At 44.2% G+C, this 16,951-nt stretch overlaps 1 protein-coding gene across 1 annotated transcript in view; it reads right to left on the reverse strand.

Annotated features, from left to right (window-relative positions):
* VPS53 (VPS53 subunit of GARP complex) overlaps nucleotides 1-16,951 on the reverse strand; it is a 122,167-nt gene that overhangs the window by 91,373 nt on the left and 13,843 nt on the right. The window contains exon 5 of the mRNA XM_005888227.3: nucleotides 2,335-2,421. Coding sequence (XP_005888289.1) covers nucleotides 2,335-2,421 — 87 coding nt within the window. The remainder of the gene's footprint in view (nucleotides 1-2,334; nucleotides 2,422-16,951) is intronic.

Raw genomic sequence — 16,951 nt, forward strand, 5'->3', positions numbered from 1 at the left:
TTCTCAAATTTCAAGAAGGCTAAAATGTAACCCATGCAAAGTAAGCTTAACATAGTATCATAAGAGGAGAGTCTTCAGGCAGACAGAAGGCAATTGAGGGAGTAAAATTCCTACAGTGCTGATGGTGGTGGTGGTGTAGGGGTAATCCAAGAGAAAGAAGCATTGTAGCTGGGAATGTTAGTACTGGGTTGGCCAAAAAGTTTATTCACTTTTTCATAAGATTGTTTAGAAAAATCCAAATGAAATTTTTGGCCAACATAATGTATTTCAGTCACTAGAAAAGTACATTCTATAGTGAGATGGGAACAATTCTCCAACTTTATTAACATCTAGGTGGACTTCTCCACTAAATCGTCTAAGTCCATGCTGACCAAGAAATTTTCTGAAGAGCAATTTGGTTTCCCAGGCTCTCTGACATCTGGAGCAAAGGCTAGCAGGCACAAACACTCTCCCATTAAAGACAGATCTCCCATTAAAAGTGAAAAAGCCCAGTGAGTTAAGATCATGTGACCTGAGTTTTTAGTTCGATCAACCTTGGTGAAGCTATAAAGTAAAGGTTCATGACCTGAATGCTCAGTTCCACACTCACAATCCTGCAAGGCTGACTGGATCTTAGCAGGAAAAGGTCTCTTTCCAGGGACTTGCCCCATCAAGTCTTCTCTCTATACGACCCACAGGCTACCAAAATGTCTCTATTTCTATTGCAGGCCCTGGGGGGTAAAAAACCTATCATGTGTTTACTAAGTAAGTAAGTTTGAGGGAAAAGAAGATCAAGAATAGATAGGATATAGGAGTGTGGCCCTATAATTGGATCACTCCCTTCCCACCAAAAAAAAAAAAAATCCCTGCCTCTCTTCCTGGGTTCCTTAGCTCTACTGCAAGTGTCAGGGGTCTTTAACTATGTTAAAAGTCAGCATCATCTGTGACGCTTCTCACCCCTGTGTCAGTAATCAGTCATTAAATCCTGAACATTCTTCCTTTGCCTCATCTCAAGAATCTGTCCCATTCTGCTCCTCCTCAGGCGCTTGCTGCTCCCAGTAGAGCAGGAGCCTAAGTGCTCAATGAATCCCCACAATCACATGACGTATGCATGACTATCACCTCCACCTCACAGTGAGGAAACAGAGGTACCAAGAGGGTAAATACCAATAACTTGTTTGAGGCCCACAGGGAGTCAGGAGAGAGGGTGGATCTGAAGGCAGGTGGTCTGATGTCAGAGGCTGTGCTGCTCACTGATGATATCAAACTGACCCCCCCATTACCACCACTGAAGCCAGGCCTGCCCCGCCCACGTTCCACATCCTGCCCAACCCTGCCGAATGGGCACTGACGAGAAGTGCAGGATCCTTGGGAATGTGACCTCAGGTCTGTTCCCAAGTGGATTATAATAAGACGTAGGGAGAGAAGTTTGCGAGGGTTTAGGAGTCTGTGTTGGAGAAGGTAATGGCAACCCACTCCAGTATTCTTGCCTGGAAAATCCCATGGACGGAGGAGCCTGGTGGGCTGCAGTCCATGGGGTCGCTAAGAGGCGGACACGACTGAGCAACTTCACTTTCACTTTTCACTTTCATGTATTGGGGAAGGAAATGGCAACCCACGCCAGTATTCTTGCCTGGAGAATCCCAGGGATGGGGGAGCCTGGTGGGCTGCCATCTATGGGGTCGCACAGAGTCGGACACGACTAAAGTGACTTAGCAGCAGCAGCAGAAGCAATCTGTGTGACCAAAATGAGTAGGAGGGAGAAGATGACAGTAATAATGGCTTTCATTCATTAAGCAACTAACACAGCCCAGTACTATGCTCTGTGCTCCTCTGACAAATTCCTTTAGAGGTAGTTATTCTTCCTATTTAGAGTGGAAAAAACTGGTGGGCCCCTCGGTCGGCAGATGAACATATCCCTGGAGGGCACCACTGGTAGAGGGAGACCTTAAACCCCTCAGGCTGTCTCACCAGTGGGATGCAGCCCACCCCCCAGACCCAGGTCCAGTTTTCAAGTGGTATCACATGTCGTACATCTGAACTGAGAAATGGGTGATGCAAACAAATGTCAGAGAAATCCAAAATGACTAGGAAACTCTTTTGGGGAAGGAGAAGAAAAGAACTTTCCCTCTTAAAGAGAGGGCTGCAGATGCCGGGCAGCAGAGAGGGTGAGTCACTATGTGTCTCGTGGCTCCTCCCGAATGGGTGTGGTGTGTCCTCCCAGGGCTGGAGTTGGAGACGTTGGGTGTGGTTGGTGGCAAGGGGGAAGAACAAGTCTATTAACCAGTACACGACTGGATGACAAGTCAACCTCCTCTGCTGGTACAAGAATGTCAGGAGGAAACCTCAACTCACCATTTGCTCTGATTTTTCTGCTTTGTCTTTGATATCTTTGATTTTTCCAAAAAGCTGCTGTATGGCTTTCTGGGCCTCTTCAAGCGCCTAGAATGAGAGGAATAAATGAAACACAAAGCAGCACTAGCCCCTACACTGTGATCAAGTGCAGCCTCAGAGGAAAACGCCTAAAGCTCTCTCGCTTCGTTGCACTTGTGTCGACGATTTCACCTGAGCAGCAGAGACAAACGGAGTCCAGCATGTGGATACAGGCAGATAAACATTCTGGAGAAGGCGATGGCACCCCACTCCAGTACTCTTGCCTGGAAAATCCCATAGACGGAGGAGCCTGGTGGGCTGCAGTCCATGGGGTCGCTAAGAGTCGGACACGACTGAGTGACTTCACTTTCACTTTTCACTTTCATGCATTGGAGAAGGAAATGGGAACCCACTCCAGTGTTCTTGCCTGGAGAATCCCAGGGACACCGGAGCCTGGTGGGCTGCCGTCCATGGGGTCACACAGAGTCGGACACGACTGAAGTGACTTAGCAGCAGCAGCAGCAGAACAACATTCAGGGTTCTTGCCAAGTTGAATCATAAAGTTTCAATTTAAAAACTAAACTATTTCCCTCCATCTCAGTGAACACTACACATACTGATGACAACAAATAAATAGGAATGCACATCTGCGTGTGTGCATGTGCACACATATACAGCAACCTTCAAAAGCCTGCAGAGACACAGAGGTGGCTCTAAGTTGAGGGCTGGAGATGCTCCAGATTTTGGAAGTTCCAGAAGATGGAGCCTTCAAAAAAAAAAAAAAAAAAAATCACAGCTGTGCATGGGGACTCCAGAACTGTGGCCAACCTTAAAGACATTTTTAGATACTCCACTTAAAAATCAAAGAACTTACAAAGGGACACAGAAAGCTAATGGTGAGCCAAATGTTTCCACTGAAATAAAACCCGATGAAGATGACACCCATGAAAAGCATTACAACCCACAGCTGTAATTGTGCGAGTCTGAGAAGGAACATCTGCGAAGTGGAGAAGGTGCTCAGTTGCACACTAGTAGAACACACATACCAGTGCGGGAGGCAGTGGCCTGAAGAACTCAAGCTTTATTTCATCAAACGCAGTTCATTTATTTTGGATTTAAGCGTGGCCTGTCTTAACCGGGCCTCCTGAGCCCTTTAAAATGTAATAAGTCTGTGTGTGGCCATCTGTGCCTGCATGGAACAAACAGCCAGCCTCCCAGAGAAGAACACCCTGACCGAGGAAAGAGGACAGCAAAGCTGTGGTGTAGGCAGAAGACAAAAGCCCTGACAGATTTGAACCTTCGCCTTCAGCAGAAGCCAGAGGTAGAGCTGCCTCTGGACTACAAACTAACACATTTTCCTTTCTGCTGAAAAACATCCTCAAAAAGCAAACTTAAGGTGGCTTCCTGGGCAGGTAATTCCTCCCTGGCTGGAAGGAGGGACTCTGTCTCCCCATCCTTCCCTGGCTTCCGAGAGGCTGCTTGTTCCGATGCTGGGACTACTTCCTCCTTCTGGAATATCTCACCTAGCGTGGCTCAGCCCTGATAGAGGTCTCTCCTGACTTTCTTCCACCTCTGGGATCGGCAGGGGTTTCAGGCTGGGGACAAGGAATGCTGAACTGCCAAGTGAGACTGTGTCTCAGCTTCCTTTGCCTGTTTGTTGCCAAGACTGAGGTGATGCTATTTGAATAAACAGCTGTTCATACCACCTCCCAGGGCAGGCAGAGTGTGCATCTGCTCTGCTGGATAGCTGAACTTGTATTTACCAAGGCTGGGGAGGCAAAGGAGCTTTTATACTGGTCATGTCTGCCGTCTGGACTAAGGTATTTCAATCATCAGACGGTTTGGTCTCAGAACAACAATTGGCATTGGTATCTGTAATTTGGGAAATGTTACCTGAAGAGGAGTAACCAGTCCAAATGGGTGATGGAATGGAACTGGGTCTCCCTGAGCAGCCCCTCAACCCCATTCCCTTCTGAAAGGACGCCTCATTCAGCAACTGTGTCCTCTCTGCTTCCCACCATCCTGCCTTCCTCACTCCCAGATTCAGCACCCCGAAAACAGTTGTGGAGCAGTGACAGATCCCACCACGTTCCAGCCAGAAGGCAGGTGTCTGAGGCCTCCCTGTGCTGTCACATACCAGCTGGACAACGTCTCTGGGGATCAGTTTCCTCATCTGCAAAGTGGTGACAATGCAACCTACTTCCAGTGTTGTTGGGGGGATTCAATGACATAATAGGTGTAAAAAACTGCACAGATACTAACTAGGTCTATTTCCAGGGCTTATGACCAGCCTGGGCAAATGTATGTTTGCACCTACGGATAGATACATACATTCACACATACACACTATTCTTCCCTCTCACTCACCACCTCTAGGCCTGCCCACTGTTAAATACTTCCTATCCTCAGTCACGGCCCCAGTGAATCCATGCCCATCTACTGCACCTTGCCACCCCTCCTAGGAATTCTCTTCTTTATTTCTAATATTTACTTCCTCATAACCAGGATACCACCCCACTCCAGTACTCTTGCCTGGAAAATCTCATGGACGGAGGAGCCTGGTGGGCTGCAGCCCATGGGGTCGCTAAGAGTCGGACACGACTGAGCGACTTCCCTTTCACTTTTCACTTTCATGCAGTGGAGAAGGAAATGGCAACCCACTCCAGTGTTCTTGCCTGGAGAATCCCAGGGATGGGGGAGCCTGGTGGGCTGCCGTCTATGGGGTCACACAGAGTCGGACACGACTTAGCAGCAGCAACCAGGATACAAGATTCTGCTGAGCACTGCTGACTACCATACTAACCAACATTAGAGTTCCTAAGATGATGACAAACCAAAATCAAGTTCTAACAAAATTAAAATGTGAAAAAGTAATAAATGATCTGTTTTTGTGCCAGTGCCATACTATTTTGATTGCTGTTGCTTTGTAGTATAGTCTGAAGTCACAGAGCCTGATTCCTTCAACTTCATCTTTCTTTCTCAAGATTGCTTTGGCTATTCGGGTCTTTTGTGTTTCCATATGAGAAAATTCATGTAAGATTAGGACAGAAGACTGCCACCAAAATGAACACCAGGGAATTCACTGATGACCTTGACAGGAACGGTTTCAGTGGAGTCAAGGGAACAGGAGTGGACAGTGGTGTGACAAAGTGGAGGCGGTGTGTATGAGAGCAGGGACCAGCAAATGACACCTCAGGGCAAAATCTAGTCTGCCACACCTGTTTTTGTAAACAGTGTTGGCTTGGATCATTCTAATCCCTTTCATTTAGGTTTTACCTGTGGCTACTTGTACCACACAATAGCATGGATGGGTTTTTGTCAGAGACCAGATGATATATAAAATCTAAAACATTCACTACCTGGTCCTTAACAGAAAAAGCTTGCTGACTCCTGGTTTAACTATTTTTTTCATAAAGCTTTTGATATGAGAAGATAAGAAAGAAAACGAGAAGAGGAGAAATTGATAGGGAAGTAGATGGGAGAGTGGGTAACGGGACAATCACAGAAGAGAAGGACCGTCTGAGTGTAATTACCAATAGCTCCTTCTCACTATCCAAAATGACTCTGGTAACAAAGCATCACCTCAACTAAGGGCTTCCCTGGTGTTCAGATGGTAAAGAATCTTCCTGCAATGGAGGAGACCTGGGTTCGATCCCTGGGTTGGGAAAATCCCCTGGAGAAGAGAATAGCTACCCACTCCAGTATTCTTGCCTGGAGAATCCCATGGACAGATAGGCCTGGCAGGCTATAGTCCATGGGGTTGCAAAGAGCTGGACACAACTGAACAAATAACTTTCACTGTTTTCACCTCTACTACAGCATCTAACCAAAGCTGGAGCATAGTTAGAACTTGACAAATATTTGCCAACAGGCTTCCCTGGTGGCTCAGACGGTAAAGCATCTGTCCACAATGTGGGAGACCCGGGTTTGATCCCTGGGTTGGGAAGATCCCCTGGAGAAGGAAATGGCAATACAGTACTATTGCCTGGAAAATCCCATGGACAGAGGAGCCTGGTAGGCTACAGTCCATGGGGTCACAAAGAGTCGGACACGACTGAGCGACTTCACTATAAATCCCGTGGGGTACTTCTCAGAAGAGCGGCAGTGCTGAGTTACTGCTCTGGATGAGCACAGCCCTCCCTAACTCCAGGCACCACTGTAAGCAATGGTTCAAAACCACAGCATCCCACTTTCTGTAACTGTTATCTATTTGGCTAATGTAAAGTCTAAGGCCCCCAATGCTGCCAGAAGTGAGTAAATTCTCAACCTACTGGACCTTCTAAAAAAATGTTTGGCCATTGTGTGAGAAAGCACTGCAGAGGCCCCTGCTGGCAAGTTCCCATCAAAAAAGGCTTACTTTTTGTAGCACAGCATCCAATTGCACAGAATTGTGCATCCAGTTCTGTGATCTTGTTGGTCACATCATGGTCTAAGGATGCGCTGATGGGATTAAAGCCTAAGTGTTCTCCACCCAAATCCCCTAAGACACATGGCATTCAGTGAAAGGAAAGGCAAGAAGGGCCACATCCTATGCTTCGATCTGAGGTCTGGAGAAGTTTCCACAGTCCTTTCTCAGAGAAAGGGTTCCTGTCTCTCTTTCTCTCTTCTTCTCCATCTGGCATCCTACCAGAACTGTCTCTGCTTAAGGTACCACTTTTTCAGCAAAGAAGTAAGACTCACACCATCTTACATTTCACACTCTTAAAGAAAGATAAACTGTCTGCCAGATTTTTTTTTTTGTTTTCACGCTGGAATACTTTTGCTTGTTATAACAATGTACTGAAGTTGAGGAAATTTAATATAATTCATTTTCCAGAGTCCAAAAGGTTCTTCTGAAGTATTCACTCCATCAAGCAAGTCCATTCTCAACACCTACCCTAATATTTGATATCTAATAATCAATCACCCTGGAGGAGGAGTGTTTTGTAGTTGGAAATATCCTAGGACCTACAGAAGGTCAAGACTTTACTTTTAAATGACCCTAAAATGTTTTTATACCTAGCTAATGAGAAAACGTGCTGAAAGAATGATTCTGGCACTGCCCCTAGACACTCATTAAAATAAAATGTGGCTTACTTTTCCATTCCAGGCCGTTTGTGGATTAAAAACAGAACTAATCACCAAAAATGTCTGCTTTCAATCCACCCTTAGCGGAGTTTCTGAATTAAGCACTGGAGCGTGGCTGCAGCCTGCATCCGAGGATGCTATTAGGAAGCAGTGACTGTGGCCGTCCTCTTTACTGACTGAGACTCTGCAAATGGGAGATTCAAGGCATCCCACTGAGCTGGCCTAGAAGACTCAGCAGAATCAGTTATGCTATCCCTGTATTTTTGTGCATTATTGACTGTAACCATTATTCTTAATTTTCCTTGCCTCCATGACCTTGCTAGGTCATGGGCATGGAAGATAAGCAGTGTGGAACCTGGCACAGACCTCAGTGATTCCTTCTTTTTTCACCTCCTTCCCCCCGCACCCCGCTCCTCCCCCCAGCACTGTTGTCTGCCACCTGTGTAGACGGAGAGGACCTGAGCCAATGAAAATGCTTAGAGAAATTAACCTCCCCTCTGGCTCCTAGATGCATCTAATTTCACTCTGAGAGAAGTATACTGCCTTTATCCTGTGAGTCCATGGGCAGCCTTTCAGAGATTGAAAACTGAGATCCCATTTGCTGCCACCACAGGAAGGAGGAAGAGGCTGCTCATTTTCAGAACTGATATGGCTTTAAGTTCTCTGAAAAAAAAGTAAGGGGCTAATGTTCAAGGGACTGGAAAGAAAATGATATTTTCCCACTTACTCTCCTATCATTTCTGTTGTTCAACTTTCCGTCTATCAGTTCCCTTCCTATTGTTTGGAAAGGCCATGCACAGTATTAGTAAAAAGCAGGGGGTTCTTGAACCAGCAGACAGGGATTCAAATGCCAGTCTTGCCACTTACTGCATGATTTCTGTCCAGCCACTCAACCTCAGCATCAAAGAGGCACAGACTCATCATCCCTAGAACAAGGACAATAGTCCCAACCCAAAGACTTGTCAGGAAGGAAAACAGGGCTTAGCAGTGAACACCTTGGGTACTGTTTACTCAGTACATTGCCTTCCTCCTGGGAGTTTTCCTCTATGTTCTAACAGAGTTGGCTGTCCCAGAGGCAGACCAGGACCAAGCTGGGCCACTTGGAACTTTTCTGTGATTTTCCACAATGAATTGGGAAACAAAGTTCATCTCTTTCTGGTGAAGGCAGCCCCAGGATGTGAAATTAGGGTAGATGGTAGCTGGTCTCCAGGTCGAGACGATGAAGCTGACACCTGGAGAGACAGACCCAGAAAGATCCAGGGCCATATTCCAGGGCCACCTTCCGTTGTTTGATAAGCCTGGCAGCAACACTATTCTTTCACAGGCTACTCAAAACGACACAGTTAGCCTTCCAGGGACTCCCCTGGTGGTCCAGGGGCTAGGACTCCACAATCCCTGTGCAGGGACCCTGGGTTTGATCCCTGGTCAGGGAAGTAGATCCCACATGCCACAACTAAGATCAGGAGCCAGCCAAATAAATAAATAAATAGAGCCTTCCAGGCGATCCTTTCGCCTAAGCCAGTCTGAACTGGACTTTGTCTTTTGTCACCCAGAGAGTCCTGATGGAAGACTCAGTTCATCAGTGGGGCTCACTAATGGTAATTATTATTATTCCCTGGTTTCCCAGATGGAGTGTGACATTTCAGATGAGACTATCCCTCTAAGAACAAAGGCTGATGACCCATATTTTAGAGCTTTGCAAGTAGGCTGGTTAAGTCCAACATCTGCAGGGCACACAGAAGGGCGGCTCAAGGATCTGGGAATGATCTCGCCAAATCATGTTGCAAATGAGCCATTCTCCAGGGGAAGAAAACTTCAATCTCTTGCTCACCCCGTCAATAAAAAGTGAGTGTCTATTGCCTATACTAAAGCTAGATACTGAGAGAAAAAGATTGCTAGATGGGGGACGTATCTTTAAAGAGCTTGTGAGGGATACACAAGAAATATCAATAGAAGTAACTAGAAGATGAGATCAATAGAAAGAGGTATAAATGCCAGAATCATTTGGAAAGCAAGGGATTCCACGAAAACATTGCAAAGGGCGACCATATCTGATGAGGCCTAAACCGGGGCACCCTGGACATCCACTAAAGGCAGACATCTAGGGGTGAGTATGGAATGGCTCTTCTTTTGACACTGTTGGCTGGCCTGGCACCACTGAGAACTGTTGCTATGGAAACAAAGCATCCCTAGCTGAAGGAGAGGTGCTTTAAAAAAGTCTCAGCAATAAAAACAAGGCAGCCTGTGCCCCAAGATCTAGCCAAACAGGAGCAGAAGCTCCAGGAATCTCACTGCCGTGGATGGCTGCATGTGCACAGCATCACGATCCTCTGAGGCCTTGAACACACCAGGTACCTTCCAGGTCCAGCAGCCCCGGTCAAATGCCAGATGGGCACCCATCAGTGGCGAAGCACTAGATGCTAATACAAATTCTTCCACAGCCCATTCAGAAACCCTGGGTATAAAGAGGCTTTATTCAAAGCACAGATTTCTTTCCAAGTTTGGGAACCAAAAGAATGTAAAGGGCAAAAGGAGTAATTTTCACCTTATTTGTTAAAAGGCTCTGTTCCACCTAAGTTACTTTAATTTATGATTTCTGCAAACCACATCCCCAAAGATGTGAACCAAAGGGTTCATTTTTATTGTGTTTAGGAAACAAGCCAGAAGTTAAAGTCCTAAGACGGGGCTGGGACACAAACTCAGCAGTACCCAAACAAGACTAAACATTTACATTTTACAATTCTGCGTATATCTGTTATCGCCCGTAACTTAAATTCTGTTTGCCCTGAAATAGTGGGGTGGGGGGAATGTACTCAAGCACAGCTTCCTTTGATGAAATGTAACCCCTGAGGATGAGCACATTTAAAGCAGCAACTCCAAATGCAGCTGGAGAAGGAAAAGTTCAAACAAGAGTCTCAGCTGCTTTTGCTGAATAAAAGGTACAGAAATTCAATACTTTAGAAGATGGGGCATATTTAAAAGAACAATCTGCTCAGGTTTAACAAAGGACTACTTCCTGCTAGGACTTCCCAGTTGCTAAGTTAAATTCAAATCCTCCATATTTTACCATCACATCCAACTGCAGTCACTGAGTAACAAATGCTCATCTATACTACGGTCTTCATTCAGGGTTGCCTTCTGGATGTTCCTTCAGCTGATTTTTTTTTATAGCTCCCTTCTTCCCAGGTGGCTCAGACGGTAAAGAATCTGCCTGCAACACAGGAGTCCCAGGTTCAATCCCTGGGTTGGGAAGATCTCCAGAGAAAGGCATGGCAACCCATTCCAGTGTTCTTGTCTGGAGAACCCCATGGACAGAGGAGCCTGGTGGGCTATAGTCCATGGGGTTGCAAAGAGTCAGACACGACCTAACGACTAACACTTCCACACTTTCTGTACCAAAGCCCTTTAGGCTACGCTCCCCTCCTACCACCACAACTGCAGGCTTCATCTGGAAGACTGTCTCTCCCTGTTCCACTTCCCTCAGGATTGGCTCCCCTGTGCTCAGGACCACAGGTAAGCAGTCAATACTCAGTTCTCCCTTCCTGCCTGCCTGGAGCTCTTCTCCTAGTCCAGCTTTTTCGTGCTGAGAGGGGCCCAGATGGTTAACGAGGCCACAGTCAAGGTCACTGTCTGGACTCCCCTGTGAACCAGTTAACTTTTCAGGTTCCACAGTGGAGAAAAAGTGGTTCCCGAATCTGCTTTTTAAATTTGTCACTGTTTAAAAAAAGAGAATTTGGTACACACCGGTATGTGTGTACCTATCCAGAAGATCTGGACACTGGGACTTCCCTGGTGGTCCAGTGGTTAAGAACCTGCTTTCCAATGCAAGGGATATGGGTTCCATCTCTGGCTGGGGAACTAAGACCCCACATGCTGTGGGCAACTAAGCCCCTGTGGCACAACTGCTGAGGCTGCATGCCACAACTAGAGAAGCCCACATGCTACAGCGAAGACTTGGCACAGCCAAAAAAAGAAACTCTGAATCCCTTGTTATTAATAGCTCACCCAGTGTGCTTTGGGGCAAGTCATAACACAGATGTGAGCCTGTTCCCGCACCTGTAAAACAGGGAGAGTAAAATCTAGGTGGCCTAATGCACATCTTCGTGAGGATGAAGTAATTGATGCAACATTTTGCAGAATGTAAGAGAAACATGTTTATTTGTTTTGGGGAGGGTTTTTTTGGCCATGTGGCTTGTGGGATCTTAGTTCCCTGACCAGGGATCAAACCTGGGCCCTGGCTGTGAAAGCGCCGAGTCCTGACTACTGGACTGCCACAGGGAATTCCTCAAAATAAACAAGGTTATCTTGTAATAAAACATTAGCATTGCAGATTAAGACAAAAAAGTAAAAACATACCTTCTGTCTAAGCAACTCAAAATGTGCCTTCACTTATAGTGAATCAATTGTGAATGACACATTAGGCCTCCAGTCTTCCTTCTAGAGATCTGAATAACCACAGGGCTGACAAGTGTACTCAAACTGGACCACAAGATGCTAACTGAGAAACCCAAATCTCCAAATATCAGTATCTCCAAGTATTCAATGAAAAAGAAAGTGTAGCACCTGGCCTAGCATAAGTGATATTATCATGTGAATAACAGTTGGCTATCTATCCCTACTGCTGTCACGTGACTAAGAACAAGAAAATTCAGAAGTGTGACAAGAAGACAAGGGTCACTAACTAGATCAGAGATGGAATAAAGACTCCCTCAATTTACCTCTTCTGTTTTATAAAAGATGGCATTTGGACCATCAGATTTACCTGTCAGTAAGTATATCTCTAGAGCAAACACCCTCCTCTGGTCAGGGGCTGTTATGAGAGTGACACTTATGTAGATTGCCCAACATGCAAATTCTAGGCGTCATATAACACAGAGGTGAACATGGCATCTGCTCAGAGGGTCCACAATATTACATGGAAACAAAACCCAGAAATGCTGGCATGTGATCCAATGCTATATGAATTTTAGAGCTTTGATTTAGACAACTACAGAACACCAAACCAAAACAGACTAAAAAGGCATTACCTCTGGTTTTGCAAAACTAATCTCCTTCCAGAGACCTCGGAGTCCAAACTAGAGCAAAGGCGATTTTATAGCTATGTTACAGACTCCTGAAAACAGGGATTTATGAATGGAAATGTTGACAGAACCACCAAAGAACCAAATTCATGCTGCTCTAAATTCTGTATTTCCATGGATGAAAGAGGGGAGAGGGAAAAAGGAGGTCAAGTTCTTACATGAAGTAACAGAGTTTCAAATTCCCATTCATTGTTCAAACACACCTGGATGACTTCTGTCAGGGATCTAAAACCCAGAAATCTTCACCCTGTCAGCAGTTACACTACGATTTTTCTAATGGGTAAACAGACTAAGGATGGAATTTTCCTTCCATCACTAACAGCTAGCAGTCAAAAGTAAGAGTAACCTGGCCAGAGCAGCTACGGTTGTGATGAATGACATTTTCCTCCTTAGATGTGGAGACTCTAGTTTAAACCTGTGACTGCCCTTAACATGGAAACAAGCAGATGGCAAAAGCTATGCTTGACCTTCTTTCTTGGCTCCTGAAGAGTGCCAATTTACATGGAGATGGCTCAGAAAAATAATAAGCTTCAGTGTTCCTTCTTGGCAATACTATTTTCCTAAAACCATTTTCAATAACCGTGTTGCACACAAGTGGGACTTGATGTATTTCTAAGGTCAGGAAGGAAATAGTCCAACTGCTGGACATGCTAACTAAAAGACATCATCCTGGCAGTTTTGTTTTGAAGAGGGCAGCAACATTATTGTTAGGTACTGAACACAAACACTTAAGCCTATAACTAATCTGAAGCACACTGTCCATATGTGTTAAATGAAAACAAAACAGGACCATATGCTTGTCAAGAGGAAACATATATTATTAAAGTCCAGAACAATATGGGAAAAATGTTTCCAAAGAGATTAAATATTGAAATGATTAAAAAGTGACCATGTGATCCAGCCATTCCACACCTGGGTATGTACTGTAAGGAAATGAAAGCAGGGACTCAAAGAGATATTTGTATGTCAGTGCTCATTATGGCACTGGGCCAGGGACACATGAGTGGGTAAACAAAACGTGACATGTATATGTGGTGGAATATTATTCGGTTGTGAAAAAGGAATGAAGTTTTTGAACAGGAATGGGAATCCAAGATAATCATGCCAGAATTCAACAAAAAAGGACAAAACACCATGATCCAGTAGGTATTTAAGGAGGGTTAAATACTTAAAACAACACTAAGCTAATCACCAAATGGAAAAACCATATGCTCACATCTGAAGAAGATGCAAAGGGGGCTTGGGTTCAACCCCTGGTCAGGGAACTGGATCCCACGTGCACAACTGAGAGTTCCCACGCCGCAACTAAAGACGCTGTGTGCCACAACTACAACCGGGAACAACCAGATAAGCATATAAATATTTAAAAAGAAGAAGAAGGGAATGCATATAATAAAATTCAACATCTCTTTTTCTGGCAAACAGGGTTAGTGAACCAAGGTCATGAGGATATGTCCTTCACACAAAATTTGGAAACGAGAGACGGACACATTCAGCATCACCTCTAGAGAAGGACCTTTGTTTTGTTCACTGTATTATCCCCAGGCCCTGGAACAGAGCCCACCATGGAGAAAGCACTAACTTTCTGTATAAGTGAATGAACAAGTATATGAACACTCACTGTCACTAAAATCAAGAGCAAACTGCCTCTCATTCCTACTTAATGAACACTGAAATACTATTAACAGCATTTCTAAAAATGTTTAAATCTCAGGATCTCTTTATACTCCTATCGAGTATATTACTGAGGATCCCAAAGAGATTTTGTTTATGTGGGTTACAGCTATGGATATATACCATACTGGAAACTAAAACTGAGAAATTTAAAAAACATTTATTAATCCATTAATAAAAATACTAAACCCATTACATGTTAATATAAATAACATGCTTTTAAGAAAAATAACTATTTCTTCCAAACAAATTTGAGAGGGTGGCACTATTTCATACCTCTGCAAACATCTTTGGTATACATTTTAACAGACACCAGTTGGACTCTCATATATGCTTCTGGATTGAATCTGTTGTGATGTGTTGTTTTAGTTGAAAAATATGATAAAAATCTGGCTTCACACAGATTGGCAGTTAAAAAAGAAAGCAATATTTTAATATCCTTTTCAGTGGATAATCGTTTTTCAAACTACAGCAAAACTTGAAAAGCTGTAGATTCTTTTTTTAAACTGAAGTATAGCTGATTTACAATATTATATTAATTTCAAGCCTCTATAACTGACTCAGAAATTTTATAGATTGTACTCCACAAAACATTGGTTATATTCCATGAGCTGTACACTATCCTTATAGCTTACTTGTTTTACACAAACTAGTTTGTTCTTCTTAATTCCTTATTCCTGTTTTGACCCTGGGAAGATCCCCTGGAAGAGGGCATGGCAACCCATGGCAAACCATGGCAACTTCAGTATTCTTGCCTGGAGAATCCCATGGACAGAAGAACCTGGCAGCCTACAGTCCATGCGGTAGCAAAGAGTCGGACACAACTGAAGCGACTTAGCACGCACACATTTCTTTCCCTTCCCTTTCTCTTTCCCCACTGTATCTGTGGGGAGATACGGTAACCACTATATCTGTAGGTATGTTTCTGTTTTGTTATATTCATTTATTTTTTAGACTCCACATATAAGTGATAACATGTACTACTTGTCTTTCTCTGTCTTATTTCACTAAATATAGTATCCTCTGGGTCTACCCATGTTGTTGCAAATGGCAAATTTGTTGTTCTCTTTTTCATGGCTGAGTAGTATTCCGTGTGTGTGTGTGTGTGTGTGTGTGTGTGTGTGTGTGTGTGTATTTCACATCTTCTTTATCCACTCATCTATGGATCAATATCTTAGGTAGCTTCCATATCTTGGCTATGTAAATAATACCGTGAACACTGAGGGACATGTTATCTTTTTCAAAGTGTTCTCTTTGGATATATTGCTGGTTTTGTAGGGTAAATCTAAGTTTTTTGAGGAAAAGTGGTAGATTCTTAAAGACTGATTGCAGTGTGGAATCTGAAATCTTATTACTGAACTTCTGATACTAAACTACATTAAAAGCCACTGGTCAGTTGTGTTTTTGCCAGGATGCAGAAAGCTGGAAAGAGTGTTGCTCTTAAATTAACAATGAGAAAAAGAATAAAGCAAAATCAAAACTTCTCTGAACCCAGCAGAGAACTGAAGGCAAAAGTCTCCTGAAATCAAGAAGAGATGGGGACATCCCAGTGGCTAAGAATCCAGGCTCCCAATGCAGGGGGCCTGGGTTTGATCCATGGTCAGGAAGTAGAGCCCACATGCTGCGACTAAAGATCTTGCATGCCCCAATGAAGACAGAAGATCTCTTGTGCTGCAACTAAGATCTGGAGCAGCCACATAAATAAATTAAAAAAAAAGAAGTTTCTTCCAATTAAAGCTGTACAAAACTGGAACAAATGGTCCTGTGGAATAACAAAATAGTGAGCTGCCCATCACTGCAAGTATCCAAGCAGAAGCAGGATAATGAAATGTCAGAGATGTCATAGAAAGGATTCCTGAACTGAGTGGGAGGTGGTTCTACAATGATCTTATATGCTTCTTCCAAATCAAAGTTTGAGTGAGCAGAGCTGAAGATGGCAATAATTTTCCTCCCCTCCAAAACCTTAGTCTTGCTTTGGTGCAATAGTTACATTATAGACAAGCTCCACACAAGAGACTGAAGGAAGTCCTGGGACTGACCCTCTCTTGGTGATTCTCAGTGAGCTGACTAGGAACTGATCAAGGTCTGGCCACTCTTGAAATTTCACATGCAAACTTTTTCTTCTTCTAACCCACTCCTCTAGTCACCTCTCTTTCTACCTCTGTTCAAGCTGTCCATTTCAACGCTTGGGAAGCTGTGGAAGTTAAGTTTCAAAGCGTATCGGCTCACGTGCTTACTGTATTGACTCATCTCATCCACAAAGTTTCAAACATGTGGGTATTTAATTAAAGCTTTTGCCTGATGATTTCAACAGATAAAAACTGGGAGAATTCTGAGCTGTATTAGCTTCGTAAGAGCACATTCTGATTAGAAAAGGTCATGGACTAGACCACTTCAAGTCCGCCCACCTAGGAGGTGGTCGACATGGAAGGCTCTCCAACACGCGCAGCAAAGTGCTAACCAGGAGGTGGGCGTTTCAGAAACGTCAGGAAACCAAAGAAACTGCCTCACTGTGTCTTCAGTTTCTAAATCGCTTCCTCTCCACAAATAATTTTGGAGTCAGAAACACTGCTTTCCAGAAGGACCTTTTCTGCAAAAGACATCTTTGAAGACACCATGAATGTGAAGTCAACACTTTCCTCTTATTTACACAGATGACAAAGCATATCTGTCCTGGGTGCACACAATCAAGAGGAGATGGATGAAAGGAAAACTTCCTTTTGTCCACGTTTCTGCTCTCCCCTTCTGGGTGTTCCCTAGAAACTTTGGAAACAAGT

The sequence above is a fragment of the Bos mutus genome, chromosome 19, assembly GCF_027580195.1.
Source record: "Bos mutus isolate GX-2022 chromosome 19, NWIPB_WYAK_1.1, whole genome shotgun sequence".
Lineage (NCBI taxonomy): Eukaryota > Metazoa > Chordata > Mammalia > Artiodactyla > Bovidae > Bos > Bos mutus.